Consider the following 14,683-nt stretch of genomic DNA (forward strand, 5'->3'; position numbering starts at 1 on the left):
CCTTCCCAATGTCAGGACGGGATTCTGCTGGGAGCCGTTGGTGCCTATGACTGGAATGGAGCTGTGCTAAAGGAAACTAGCGGTGGGAAGGTCATTCCTCTCCGAGAGTCCTACCTGAAGGAGTTCCCCGAGGAGCTCAAGAACCACGGCGCATACCTGGGTAAGAGCCAGAGCTGAAGGGTGGCTGGTGGGTGGTGGGCGAGGAGGGGACCTGAGGGATCCAGAACCTGCCCACACCTGAGGCCAGGGGCCTGTCTGTGCATATTCTGTGCTGATTCAGGCACAGTCGGGGCCATTGCCTCTCCAGCCTGGCATCCACCACGTCCAGCGCCATGCCTGGCATGTCACAAGCTCTCGATAAGCAGGCAGAATAAATGACAAGCAATGCACCCCAACCTGAAATGTGTTTTGGTTGATGCTTCTAGACTCTAGGGCAGCTGTTGTTGTGTTTTCAGGTTTGAGTGCAGGAAGCCTGTCTCCCCAAGGCAAAATGCAAGTCGAGGATGTGTTAAGGTTTACAATCAAGGCAGAAGTCAGTTCCCATTAAGTACCTTAGAGTGGTCGTAAAAAGAAAAGCATGAATCATTGACCTGATGGTGATAGGTCCCAGCTGTGAGACCTTTACCTGACAGATCCCAGTCACCTCTAGCTCTGCAGGAGCAGGGCCTCCACCATCCATGCTGAGGCCCTTCTGCCGTGGCCTTTCTGAAAGGGCTGAACCAGAACGAAGGGAGCAGGGGGCGAATGCCCAGGGCTCCCATTGTCTGTGAGTCCTTCTGGGTTTCTGAACGGAATCCACCAGCTGTGAAGTTACTCATCACTAATGCAGCCTCGGACTCCACTTCTCCGTGAACTTGGGCCATCCAGAGTTGGCAGTGGATCTCTCTGCGGTGGGAAGGTCACTCCTCCTCCCAGAAGATCCTGGGGGGCGCAGAGCCAGGATGAAGGGCCTTCATGAGGCCCAACTGTCTCGCCTTAACTATAGTCACCACCTTGGGTGTGAGTCCTGAGGGAGTGCCTTTCTCTTCTTCCTCTTCCCTCCGGGGGTTCATCCAGCGAGGGCAGTGTCTGGGGTCTCTGGAAGATTCCTCCCGATGTGCCCCAGGGAAGAGGGGGAGTTTGGGGAAGGAGACAGGCCAGCCAGGCTCTCCGCCTCCACACTGGGGAAGCTTATGGACTTCGGGCCACGGGTCCTCCTGTCAGCCCTTCAGGGAGGCTGTCCAGCTTTCTGGGGGGCCCCGCCTGCTGGTCAAGGAGCCACATGGGAACTGAAACCACTGCCAGCAGACGGCTGGGAAGCAGGAAGCTCTCTCTCAGCGCAGCTTGGAGCTTTGAGAGTCAGCCCACGCCTGCCCCCAGGACACTCAGCCCCCAAGACCTTCCCACCACCACTGTCCCTCCTTCTGAGGAAGCCCAAATGCCCAGGGCCAACTGAGAACATTTCCAGTAGTGCCACTGGGCACTCAACTCAGAAGAAACCTTTGCTGCGCACCACAAGCCTAACCCCACCCTACCCTCAATACACGGCCACGTTAGCCACCCGCCATGGGATATCTTGGTCTCACCTGCCTTTCAAGCTCCACTTCCCAGAATACATTTCCAAGAGTCAAACGCGGTGTGTCTGGAACCAGAGTAGCCCACCCTACTGCACCCACCCTCCCGGCCACTGCATCGGCTCCTCTGTGCATCCCGCAGCCAGACTGGAAGCAACCAGTGACCCGAGAGACAGTGTTACCCACAAACACACAGGCGCACGCATGTGCATGGGCACGAGCGCACACACACACACACACACACACACACACACACGCAGACATGCACACATGGCAGAAGGAGACATGCATCCCCCAGAAACTGCCCAGGAGCTGCCAACAAGGCCTGACACCCATCTAAAGACAGATCCATGATCCAGTTGCCCGGCAGAAAGTGGGACTCTCGGCTTTGCACACCTTCCGGGGCCCCACTTTCAGGAGAGTTGCCTGAAGATGCTGTACAGTCACTCCCCAGAGCTGGGCGCTCGACTGGAAAGTCACAGTGATCAGGCACAGATCCTAAGAACACGGATTGGTGGCCTTTCCCAAAGAGCCTCTGGGTTTCCATCTCTTTCTCTTTTGAGTGCACTGAAAGAAGCCTAGTCACTCCCTCTTTTGAGTTTGCAAAGCTTTGGGGCTGCAGGAGTCCCTGAGACTCCACCTAAACGCCCCGAGCGGAGCAGTTCCTCGCCTCTGCACAGCCAACTCTTCAGTTTTCGGTGGACCACTTAGCAGGGGGTTCCGGCAATGAAGAGGACACTGGTTGATCCCCAGAGAGACTATTGGTGGGGATCAAAAACAAAGCCTGCCCAATATGAAAAGAAATGTGGCTAGGGTTTGCCTTTCTCTTTCCTCCCTGTTCCATCATGCACTCACCTGTGAGGCAGGTGAAGCATGTGATGTGCATGTTCCAGGTCAGCAATGCCTATTAGTGGCCCCACCTGGCTTCCTTGATGCCTTCAAGCAGGGGGTGGGCGCAGTGAGTTCTCCCCACTCTTCACCGGCCCTGCCTCTTCCAGGCCTCCTCAGCTGCACCTGGGAACTACTGCCCTGTGGTATCACATCTGCTCGGCCTGGTCTGAATGCTCTCCGTTCAGCGGCCAGTCCTGTGGCACAGCTGAGCCACACACAGGCCCAGGTGAGATCTGCCAGGCCACAGGGCCAGAGCCTAGCCTGTTTTCTCCCTTGGCAGGGTACACAGTCACATCGGTCGTGTCCTCCAGGCAGGGGCGGGTGTATGTGGCCGGAGCCCCCCGGTTCAACCACACAGGCAAAGTCATCCTGTTCACTATGCACAACAACCGGAGTCTCACCATCCACCAGGCCCTGCAGGGCGAGCAGGTAATGCAGGGGAGGCTGGGGGCAGGGCAGACGGGTGGGACAGAGGGGAAGGTGGGGCTGGAGGAGACTGCAGCTCAGCTCTTCCCTCTCAGGACTGTCCCCAGACCCACAAACGTCCTTCCTGGTTGGGGGTATATGCCTCCTTCACACCCACCTTAGAGCTGATGCTCCTTCCCCAGGAAGGCAGGCCTGGTCCCTGCCGCAGCAACAGAACCCAGGAGAATTTGCTAGCTCGCACTTCATGGAGCCCTTGTCTCTGGTGCCTTGGCCCGACCTCTGCCCCCAACTACCAGCCTCTTTCTGGTCATGTCTAGAGTTCAGGGCCAGAGACAGCATCCAGGCTATATAGCCTCCCAGCTTGGGCTGCCAGGGCCCGTAGGCATCCTGAAGGGGCACCCGTGTTCCTCAAGCCACCTTGGCGCTACCAGAAGTGAGAGGAGTCATGCCTCCACCCATAGCACGGCCCCACGGGTTCACCAAGATGCCAACTTCTTTCCTTTCCCGGAATGGGCACAATTCAGAATGATACGGCTACCAATGTCACCGCCCCGGATGTGGTGGGCAACCAGGCTGTGCTGCTAAGAGTCTTGCGTTGGATGGTCATGAATGCAAGCTGGAAAGCTATGCTAAGAGTCAATGATGGTGAAAAGATCAGAAAACAGGGTTCTGATCCAAGTCATGTCAATAGCCCAGGAAGACTGTGGTCCTGAGAAGCAACATAGCTTTTCCAAGGTTATAGGGTAGATTCACGGCTGGGTCAAGTTCAGAATCCAGGACTCTTGGTGGGGCTCTCTACGTTATGCTACCTCCTGACCCCCAACAATCCCCAAACCAGGCCATGGCCCCTCCTGCCTGGCAGCATCCAGCATCCATAGTACCCTGGGCCTGAGCTGAGCCCTGTCCAGGCCCTTATTGTTATTCTTGGCTCACACCTGGCCCTCCAGAGCCTGGGAACAGCCCTGTCTCCTGCGTTTTCTACTGCCCTTGACCTGTCACCATGAGGACATGCTCTTCACCGGGTCAAACCTAAATCCCTCTAGCTACAGGGAGCCATCCTTCCACCATTCCTCTTCCCATCCCAGGGCACTGGCGAACCCGGGCACTGCTCTGGCCCCAGCTTCCACCCTGCCCGCCCACACTCTACCCAGGGCTGGCTCTGTTGGGAACCCTAGGCTAGACCTTGAGAGCTGAAGGGAATTCGCTGATGAATTTATGACATTTATACTGCCTGGTTCCATCTCCAACATCCGAATGAGAAACCGCAGCGCTGAAGGCAGCTAAGTTAAGTGGATTCCAAATCACCACGACCCACATAGCTGAGGCCACATGTTTAGACAGGGTCTCCCTCCGCCTCCCTCTTTGCTCTCTGTCTGCCTCTTAATTACTTCATGTGGGCACATCTCTTCCCCCCCACCCCGTGTTTATGATTTCCTTTTTCCCTCTTCTGTATTTTTATCGTTCTCCTCGGTTAAAAGCTTTTAATGCTTGAGGATAAATTTCTTCTGAAAACACCCTAAGCCAGGGAGGGAGAATCATTGACTTGAGTGTCAGATGGATCAGAGTTCCAACCCAGTTGGGCTGTGACCAGCCTTCTGACGTTGGGCAAGTGACTTGAACTCTCTGAGCTTCAGTTCCTTCCCTGTAAAATAAGGACGATAATCTCTCCCAAGAAAACATGAGACTCACACAAGCTAACCTGAGGCTGTAAAGCGTCTCACACAGGGCCTGTCCTTGGGAAGGGCTCCTCTTCTTTCCTGAGCGACCACTTGCTCCTATAAACATTTACTGAGTACCTCCTGTGTGCCAGGCAGGGCACCCACGCCTGGAGGGAACAGGACAGGCACAGCTCCCACTGTCCAGAGGCGCTGGTGGAGGGAGCCGGGGCTGGGGGAGCATGGAGGAGGGACCATTGCAGGGAGTGGAGTAGGGAAGGGCAGGGGTGCTTCTAACAGGCAGTGACCTGAAGGACGATAGACATTACCGGGAGAGAGGGGAGGGGAGAGGGTACAGGTCAGAGAAAAGTGTGTGCAGGGGGAAGCTGGGAAGCCAGCTGGAGCCGGGGGGCATTTGGAGAAGAGAAATCACTTGGTATGTCGGGAGGCGATGTGGGAGCCAGAGGGTGGGGGACAGAGGCTGGTCTAGGAAGGTCACACTGAAGAGTTTGGACATTTTCCCCCAAAGCAAGGAAGCGGCATGGTCAGCTGCTGGAGGCCACTCTAGCTCCCCGCAGTGGTGGGCTGGAGGGGCCATCCTGGAGGGGGTGGGGCTTTGGAAGGCGCCTCACATGGGGGAGAAGCATCGGAGGAGGCGGGAAGTAGATGGATTCGGGACATGTTTGGCATCCACCAGGTGGACTTGCGGGGAGACTGCAGGCGGGAGAGGTGGAGGGTGGAGCCAGGGAGGACCCTTAGGTTTCTAACCGAGTGGTCAGATGGTGCCCTCACTGAAGTGGGGAACACGGCACCCATGGTGGGAGAGGGACACAGTAAGTGCTCAAATACTGAAAAGAAATCATAAGTTATCACCCAAGGTGCTAAGCCCAGAGTATTTGGAATATAAAAAATTGAACGTGAGCTAAATGTCCAGCAACAGAGGATTGATTAAATACATTTGGCGCACGTGTAATTCGGAATATTAGAGAATCACCAATGATCATGTTGTAGGAAAAAAATATAACACGTCGGAGAAAATACTCATGATCCATTGTTTTATTTAAAAAATCAGAATATATAAACTATACATCCAGTCCGATCCCAGATTGTAAAAATAAAACCATACACATACACACACACCCCCTAGAGAAAACAGTCCAGAGGAAAAATATACTGAAACATCCATGGTATAGTTGGTTGTTGGGACCGTGGGTGACCTTTATTTTCTTCTTCATATGTTGCTTTTATTTTGCTCACTTTTTGCCATTATAATGTATCACTTACAGAATAAATGGCAATCAATAAAATTAAATAATGGAAAGCCGAGTGGGGGCGGGATGGATAACAGAAGGAGAAAAGAGGGAGGGACCTTCTCATTTGTGCGGCAAAAATTCCGAGTCAAAGGCTGTCCTCAGTTTCCATCCACTGGCGAGCAGAGGCCTCCCAGTAGCCCAGCCCCACGCCCCTCTCCCCATCCCTGTGCCGCAGATAGGCTCTTACTACGGGAGCGAGATCACCTCAGTGGACGTCGATGGCGACGGTGTGACTGATGTCCTGCTGGTGGGCGCACCCATGTACTTCAGCGAGGGCGGAGAGCGGGGCAGGGTGTACATCTACAACCTGAGACAGGTACGGAGCGTGGAGGCTGGCCAGCTTTCCAGGGGCACCTGATCCCTGCCTTGATCAGGTGTCCACACCTGTGGAGCGGGGGAGGATGGGAACCTCTTCTGTCATTGGGCTTATATAGCAGGAGAGAAATGGGGAAACGCAGAGGGGATGCTGCAGGCCAGAGGGGCTCACGACCCAGAGAGCCCTTGCCAAGTCCCCCTGAGCCTTTTCCTGACACTGGTTTCGCAGAACCGGTTTGTTTACGATGGAACACTGAAGGATTCCCACAGTTACCAGAATGCCCGATTCGGCTCCTCCATCGCCTCAGTTCAGGACCTCAATCAAGATTCCTACAACGACGTGGTGGTGGGAGCCCCTCTGGAGGACAACCACAGAGGAGTCATCTATATCTTCCACGGCTTCCAGGGCAACATCCTAAAGACACCGAAGCAGGTAATGCCCCCCTCCCTGGTAGACGGATGGAGCTAGGACGTGAGTCCTGGTAGCTCACGCCCTGTCCTCACACAGGAAAAGGGAACTTGCCTCAAATCGAAATTTTGAAATGGGTGCATTTGTCTTCAAGCCCTTCCCATCACCCCTTTGGATACCCTCTCCCTGCTTAACTTTATCTCCCCAGCAACAGCAACACAATCCCAAGGACCCGGAACCTCACTGGCCCTCATGTGTATTCATGCAATTGACTACACGTGGAGAATGCCAGTTTGGGCTCCTCTTCTCTGGAAGTGCCTCAGGCTGGAAACAGTGCTCTTCCTAAAAGTGACCCATCCCAAGTCCCCTCAGGTCATCACTTTTGCCTACCTATTTTATTAGTAAGATATACCACAGTTAGAAATAATGGTGGGTTACCTGCCAGGTGATGTGTATTTACACCCAGTGGGGAATTCTTTTTTTTTTAAAATTGAAGTGTAGTTGATGTACGATATAAGTTACAACACGGTGGTTCACAATTTTTAAAAGTTATACTCCATGTATAGTTATTATAAAATATTGGCTATATTCCCTGTGTTGTACAATATATCCTTATAGCTTATTTATTGTATACATAATAGTTTGTACCTCTTTATCCCCTACCCCTATCTTGCCCCTTCCCCTTCCCTCTTCAGTGGGGAACACTTTTATGACACACTATTTTAATCTAAAAGAATGACTTAATGGCAGGAATTTCAGGTGCCATAATGGACGAGGAGAGGAGACAGCTTTGGGCCGGGGAAGCTTCCTGATGATTTCAAACAGGCTGTCTCCAGGGCTCCCAATTGTATCTACCCCTTAGGGTGCCCATGCCCAGCTCTTTCCTTCCACTCTCTGCAGAGAATCGCTGCCTCAGAGCTGGCTCCAGGCCTCCAGTATTTTGGCTGCAGCATCCATGGGCAATTGGACCTCGACGAGGATGGGCTTGTGGACCTGGCTGTGGGCGCCCTTGGCAACGCCGTGATTCTGTGGTTGGTTCCCCGTTTTTCTTGACTCTTGGGCTCTCCTGAGTGTCATGATGGATACAGGGTTTAAAAGATACGCTTTAGGATCTCTGTCTCTTGTCTTTAATCGCTGTGAGCCAAATTCACCCTGTTCTTATCCCGTTGCGACTACAAATTTCCTTTTCATGGAATCACTGTAAGTTATTTTGAAGTCCAAATCCCTCTTCTCAGTGGACTGCTAAGATTTTAGAGCAATTCAGTGGCAAAAAGCCCCTCTTAGAGTTTTTCCTAAAAGTTCTGGCTACTTGGTCATTTCTTCCACTCAGCTTCTAAAGCTACTTTAAAGGACAGACTGAGGATATTCTCATCAGCTGGGAGGCTCTCCCTTCTACCCCAGTGTGAGAGAGGATTTCTTTCCTCCAAACCCCATCTGACCCCTGGTTTCCTTTTTCAGGGCCTCATTTCTGCACCATTCCATCAGATATTTGTCATACATTTGCACTTAGGGTCTCTACTTAGCAATGGTCTACAGCTTTGAAAAAGGGGGGCGGGGTGCTTTCTAAAAGTCCATCTAAATATTTTACCATGTGATGTGTCAGATACTTTTTGAACCAAAAAAATTTTTAATTTGAGCTAGTTTTTTATATGTTGATACTTTTCATTATAAATACAATAACTTAAAGAAAATTTGTAAAATAAATCACTCAGAGTTTCATCACCTTAACATTACCACTATTAACATTTTGGTATATTTCCCTACCAGCCTATTTCCACCTGCATATAATTTTATATAAACGCAATCACATTTTTCATACAACTTAAGAAAGACATTAAACAGAGATATCCTATGACTTCACAGGGAGAATCTTCATGTTCTTGGTCCTCAAGAATATTACGATCCAGTCGGGAAATATCTTAGTCCAAGTTCCCAAGAAAACAGAGCCTGAGGCTAAAGCTTCTGTGCCTGCGCCCTGGAAGGGGCTTCAGCCCCAGGGACGGAAGTGAGGGTCAAGGGAAACTGAAACAGGAAAGGAGGAGAGAGATATGAGAGGTCGCTAGTTACTGAATGAGCTGCAGCCTCACGCCTGGGGCAGCTCCCTGCTCCAGCATCTCCAGAGAGGAGGAAGGAATACAGCCTCTGCTTCCTGCAACAGCCCCTTAGGGGAGCAATGGGGAGCAGCGTATCTGCGGGCTCCTCATGTCCCCCTGTGTCATGGCCAAAGCATCAGCTGACCCACGCCTCCAGGTGGTGTCCCCTGGCCCTCTAGGCAAGCAGGGTCTCTGCGGGTCCAGCACCGGCCCCACGGCCTCTCCTTGAAGGTCTGCTCTGCAGGTGGGGCTCTTAGGTCTTTGGTAGCAACAGCAGCTTGGGCTAAATGTACTCACTGCATTGCAGTTCAGGTGAACAAGACCCAGGGTAGAGGGTAGACATGGCCTCTGGGGTCTGTAGGGTGACACATAAACTAAGTCCTTTATAGGAAGCAAGGTATATGCACACATACATCAAAAGAATCAGTCTCACAGAAAGGACTCAGTCAAGCCCTAGCTTGTGAGGTCTAAACCTAAATGCTACCTGAGTAGTGCCGAAACTGGGGGCTGGAGCCCTCTGGGAAGACGTCATAGTCAAACTCCATGGATCTCAAACATGACTACCCTTAGGATCACCTGGGAGCTTTTAAAACTCTCATTGCCCGGGTTTTACCCAGACCACTGAAAGCAGAATTTCTAGGGCAGGGGCCCAGGCAGCAGTAATTTTTAAAGACTCTCAGGTGTTTGTTTCCAAACAGAAGGCGTTCTCACTTACCTGCTTTGGTTCTCACAATTCCCCATCAGAGAGATCGTGGGACCTGCCCAGTGCAGCCAAGACTCAAACCCGTCCTTCTCACTCCACAGTACAGAGGAGGCGCCATCCCTCTTCCACTACGAAGAGCAGAGTAATAGCACACATAATCACGCTAAAAGTCTGAAGCATCTAAAACACACTACACTTCTTTCTTTCTACATAAATGCATAGTTTGGAGAGGCAATATTTCCCTTCCCTAACTCTGATTGACTTAGACAATAGAAGTGTAAATTTGCATTTCCTTGGCTGCCTGGATGGGACAGTGTTGGGATGGATGGCTGGGGGCAGGTCTCTAGAACAATGAGTTATTCTCTACTTTAGCTGCACATTGGAATCACCTGGGGCGCTTTAACACCCACGCTGTCCAAAGTGTGGTCCAGAGACCAACAGCACTAGCATCACCTGAGAGCTTGCTAGAAATGCTGGATCTGCATTTTAACCAGAGCCCCAGGAGATGCACAAATGTATTAAAATCTGAGAAGCACTGCTTTAAGACATGGTGATGCCTATTCTTGTTGGATCTGACCTGGAGAGCAACTTGGGCATCAGGAAGTTTTTAATTTAATTTTTATTTTATATTGGAGTATAGTTGATTTACAATGTTGTACAGGTGTACAGCAAAGTGATTCCATTATATATATACATATATCTATTCTTTTGCAGATTCTTTTCCCATGTAGGTTATTACAGAATATTGAGTAGAGTTCCCTGTGCTACACAGTAGGTCCTTGTTGATTATCTATTTTATATGTAGTAGTGTGGATATGTTAATCCCAAACTCCTCTAATTTATCCCTCCCACCACCTTTCCCCTTTGGTAACCATAAATTTTTTTTTCAAAGTCTGTGAGTCTGTTTCTGTTTTGTAAATAAGTTCCTTTGTATCACTTTTTAAGATTCCACATATAAGCGATATCATATGATATTTGTCTTTCTCTGACTGACTTCACTTAGTATGATCATCTCCAGGTCCATCCATGTTGCTGCAAATGACATTATTTCATTCTTTTTTATGGATGAGTAATATTCCATTGTGTATATGTACCACATCTTCTTTATCCATTCATCAGTCAGTGGACACTTAGGTTGCTTCCATAGCTTGGCTATTGTAAATAGTGCTGCAATGAATACTGGGGTGCATGTATCTTTTCAAATCATTGTTTTCTCTGGATATATGCCCAGGAGTGAGATTGCTGGATCATATGGTAGTTCTATTTTTAGTTTTTTAAGGAACCTCCATACTGTTCTCCATAGTGACTGTACCAAGTTACATTCCCACCAGTAGTGTAGGAGGGTTCCCTTTTCTCCATACCCTTTCCATCATTTATTGTTTGCAGACTTTTTGATCATGGCCATTCTGACTGTTGTGAGGTGATACCTCATTGTAGTTTTGATTTGCAGTTCTCTAATAATTAGCAATGTTGAACTGCTTTCTGGCCATCCATATGTCTTCTTTGGAGAAATGTCTATTTAGGTCTTCTGCCCATTTTTTGATTGGGTTGTTTGTTTTTTTGATATTTAGCTGCATGAGCTGTTTGTATATTTTGGAGATTAATCCCTTGTCGGTTGCTTCTTCTGCAACTATTTTCTCCCATTCTGTGGGTTGTATTTTTGTTTTGTTTATGGTTTCCTTTGCTGTGCAAAAGCTTTTAAGTTTAATTAGGTCCCATTTGTTTATTTTTGTTTTTGTTTTCATTACTCTAGGAGGTGGATCCAGAAAGATATTGCTGCGATTTATGTCAAAGAGTGTTCTATGTTTTCCTCTAAGAGTTTTATAGTGTCTGGTCTTACATTTAGGTCTTTAATCCATTTCGAATTTATTTTTGTGTATGGTGTTAGAGAATGTTCTGGTTTCATTCTTTTGCATGTAGCTGTCCAGTTTTCCCAGCACCGCTTATTGAAGAGACTGTCTTTTCTCCATTGTATATACTTGCCTCCTTTGTCATAGATTAATTGACCATAGGTGTGTGAGTTTATTTCTGGGCTTTCTATCCTGTTCCATTGATCTATATTTCTGTTTTTGTGCCAGTCCCATACTGTTTTGATTACTGTAGCTTTGTAGTATAGTCTGAAGTCAGGGAGCCTGATTCCTCCAGCTCTGTTTTTCTTTCTCAGGATTGCTTTGGCTTTTGGGGGGTCTTTTGTTTTTCCATACAAATTTTAAAATGTTTTGTTCTAGTTCGGGCATCAGGATGTTTTAAAGCTCTCTAGATTACTCTGATGTACATGCAGGGTTGAAGTGATGAGAAGGCAAAAGGATGTCAGTATGGTCTGCAGCAAGCACAGCCCCTAGGAAAATGATGAAGGGCTGCCTCAAGGGGCTGTGAGGTTGCTTAGCCTGCCCTTCATCCACCTGTACACTTTTTTTGCCCAATCCTGTGACACCTGGACCCCCTCCCTGCATGCCCCACCACTGCCTCACTCCCAGTGGGGGTTTTACAGATCCCGTTCCATCTGGCTCTCCACCTTTCCCTGGGTCCCAGCAGAGCAAGCAGTCTTGTACCCCACCCAACCCCTGCTTCTCTCCCTCCTCCTGAAGGTCCCGCCCTGTGGTTCAGATCAATGCCAGCCTCCACTTTGAGCCGTCCAAGATCAACATCTTTCACAGGGATTGCAAACGCAGCGGCAGAGACGCCACCTGCCTGGCCGCCTTCCTCTGCTTCACACCCGTCTTCCTGGCACCTCATTACCAAACTTCAACAGTCGGTAAATCAACCCCCTCCCCACTTCCCCAGCTCCAATCTCTCCCCCATGGGCTTTGCATTCGCTCTGTTTCTAAACCTGGGCTTTTGCTGAAATGGGTTTTAAGTGCCAGGTCACACCTAGAGCCACATTTGATGACTTCTAGATGCCCATTCAATGCTCTGATTCCAGGGGGCAGGGAGGGGATCTCATGCCACGGTGAGGATGGTAGTGAGCAGTGGTGACCAACGTGGGAGAGGTTGGGGAAGGAGAACATAGTCAGAGACAGTGTTTGGATCAGAACAGGGGACTGGAAGCAGTGGAACAGTCTGGGGTGTGGAAGCTGTGAAGTCAGATTCAGAGAAAGAGTCAGACGCAGGAGGGGGAGCTAGTAACCAGGGGGCCAGGCAGATGAAGACCCGAGTAGCAGTGGTCATTGCTCAGAGCAGGTGTGAGTCCACAGCAGGGCAGTTTCCTTCTGAGGGTCCATCACTCCCAGCCAAGGTTGGGATCAGACACCTGCTTATGACAGCCCTGGGCCCAGGCAGCCCCAGCAAGTGGCAGCTACAGGTTCCAGCACCAGGTTAGACCTGTGCAGGAAATTGGGACCACAGAGAGCGTCTCAGCCAAGGAGCAGGACCGACCAGATGATTAAAAAACGGGTGTCCCAGAAGGAAGGTGAGAACAAAGGCAGACCTGGGTGGTTGTGTCCCCCTTTCAGCTTCTTTCTATGATAGGAGAATGATGCCAAGAACCTGTGCACCCAGAGTGCTGCTGGGGTACCGGAGAAGGGGCTGAGCCTTTCCAGCATTTAGCAAAAGATCAGCCTAGTTGAAGGGGAGGAGGCTGCAGGCCTTAAACCCCAGAACAGCCTTAGGTTTGAGGAGCTGGTGGGCAGAACCTGGCCAGCCCTCCCTAGTGTGATGGGAACTGCCACCTGCAGAGGCTCGGACCCAGACCTGATGGGATCCTAGAGCCGAGGGCGAGGCCCAGGAAGGTGATGGGAGAGGTGGAGAGGTGTGTTGATGCCAGGAGTGGCTCAAATGGAAGCATCACCCTGACCCCTCATCCTGTCTCCCCTCCTCTTCCACTGCATTCACTCTCCCCTCCATCTCTTCCTCTTTCTTTATCCCTTACTGTCAACTCCATCTTCTTTTCTCCTCCTTCTGCCTCCCTCTTCCTTTAGTTCCTTCCTTTATCCTTTCTCACTGTATCGCCCGCTCCCTGTGTGGGAGTTTCCTGCCTACACTGAGCCTTGTGAGGGGAGAGGAGCAGCACTTCCCCTGGCCAGCCTGGAGGGCTTCCTGGAGGAGGATGACTTTCCAAAGGCTATTTTTAAAGAGAGGCAAACAGTCTTCAATGGAAATGTGCCTCCACCTCCATGGCTTGCCCTCTCCTCCCTCTAGGCATCAGGTATAACGCCACAATGGATGAGAGGCGGTACACGCCGCGGGCCCACCTGGACGAGGGCGGGGACCGGTACACCAACAGAGCTGCCCTGCTCTCCTCCAGCCAGGAACACTGTGAGCGGATCAATTTCCATGTCCTGGTGAGCCAGATGCCCAGCAGCCCCACCCACAGAGCCCAAGCTTCTCCAGGAAGGGGACGGAGCTGGGCGAGGTGCTGCCGTGGGAGACGCAGAGAGCTCAGCTGGTGCCAGGCTGGTTCTGAGCCCCCAGCAGACCTCCGGAGGCCAGGAAGGGGGCAGTGTCCTGGACCTTGGCCATCCCATACTCATGCCCCAGAGCAAAGGCCACTGGGACACGCTACTTCCCACCTCACGGTACCCTCCTCTGAAATCTCTTCTTTGCCAGCTCTCAGATGCCCACCATTTCTTAAGCAGGGGGTGAAATTCAAGGAGGGAGGTGGGCTCAATGATGTCTAGCAGAGAGGACGGCGGTCAGCCAGCCGGGGCCATGGCTCAGAAGGAAGGGATAAGTAGGCATCAGCTAATAATGAAGACTAGGTAAGGTGGACCAGTGGCATAGACAGGCTTGGGGGCAGGAAGAGAGAGATGCCAGACTGGCAGAGCGGGAGAACCAGTGGGGGCCTGGTGCATCCACCCAGAAACTGCAGACACCCAGCCACAGCTCCAGCCTTGGAGACACAGGCAGGGGACACTCAGAGCCCACCTGACCCCAATAGTCACTGGGCAAAGGTCAGAGAAACAAGAAGTCCTGGTGTCTGTTAATAGTGTTGCCCCTCTGATGTGTTTACGGGCTGGTTCTCAAAGTGTGGTCCCCAGACCAGCAGCATCTTCATTACCCAGGAACTTTTTAGAATTGCATGTTCTCAAGCTCCATTCCAGACCTAGTGAATCAAACCCTCAGGATGGGACTCAGTGTTTTAACCCCCGCCCCCTCCCAGGGTGGGATTCTGATGCAAGCTCAAGTTTGAAAGTCATTGCCTTAACACAAGGAAGCCACTGGTGTCAAGATTTGGGTTCCATGGCGGGGGCGGGGGGGATTGGGGAATTTTTTAGGCAGCTCTAAGCATCCCCTGGATTGCCGCTATTTTGTTCAACTTTGTTCATTCATTGATTTATTAAGCCTTGTCACAGCGCTAGGACTGTGCTGAGAGGCTTCGGAGAGAGG

At 50.9% G+C, this 14,683-nt stretch overlaps 1 protein-coding gene across 1 annotated transcript in view; it reads left to right on the top strand.

Moving 5' to 3' along the window:
* Positions 1-14,683, top strand: part of ITGA11 (integrin subunit alpha 11) — a 127,574-nt gene that overhangs the window by 92,445 nt on the left and 20,446 nt on the right. Inside the window, exons 11-17 of the mRNA XM_022579891.3 lie at positions 16-160; positions 2,725-2,873; positions 6,014-6,154; positions 6,383-6,586; positions 7,463-7,593; positions 11,947-12,113; positions 13,496-13,638. Coding sequence (XP_022435599.1) covers positions 16-160; positions 2,725-2,873; positions 6,014-6,154; positions 6,383-6,586; positions 7,463-7,593; positions 11,947-12,113; positions 13,496-13,638 — 1,080 coding nt within the window. The remainder of the gene's footprint in view (positions 1-15; positions 161-2,724; positions 2,874-6,013; positions 6,155-6,382; positions 6,587-7,462; positions 7,594-11,946; positions 12,114-13,495; positions 13,639-14,683) is intronic.

This window comes from Delphinapterus leucas, chromosome 2 (genome assembly GCF_059928025.1).
Source record: "Delphinapterus leucas isolate spDelLeu-1000000601 "Yukka" chromosome 2, BTC_Dleu_Yukka2, whole genome shotgun sequence".
Lineage (NCBI taxonomy): Eukaryota > Metazoa > Chordata > Mammalia > Artiodactyla > Monodontidae > Delphinapterus > Delphinapterus leucas.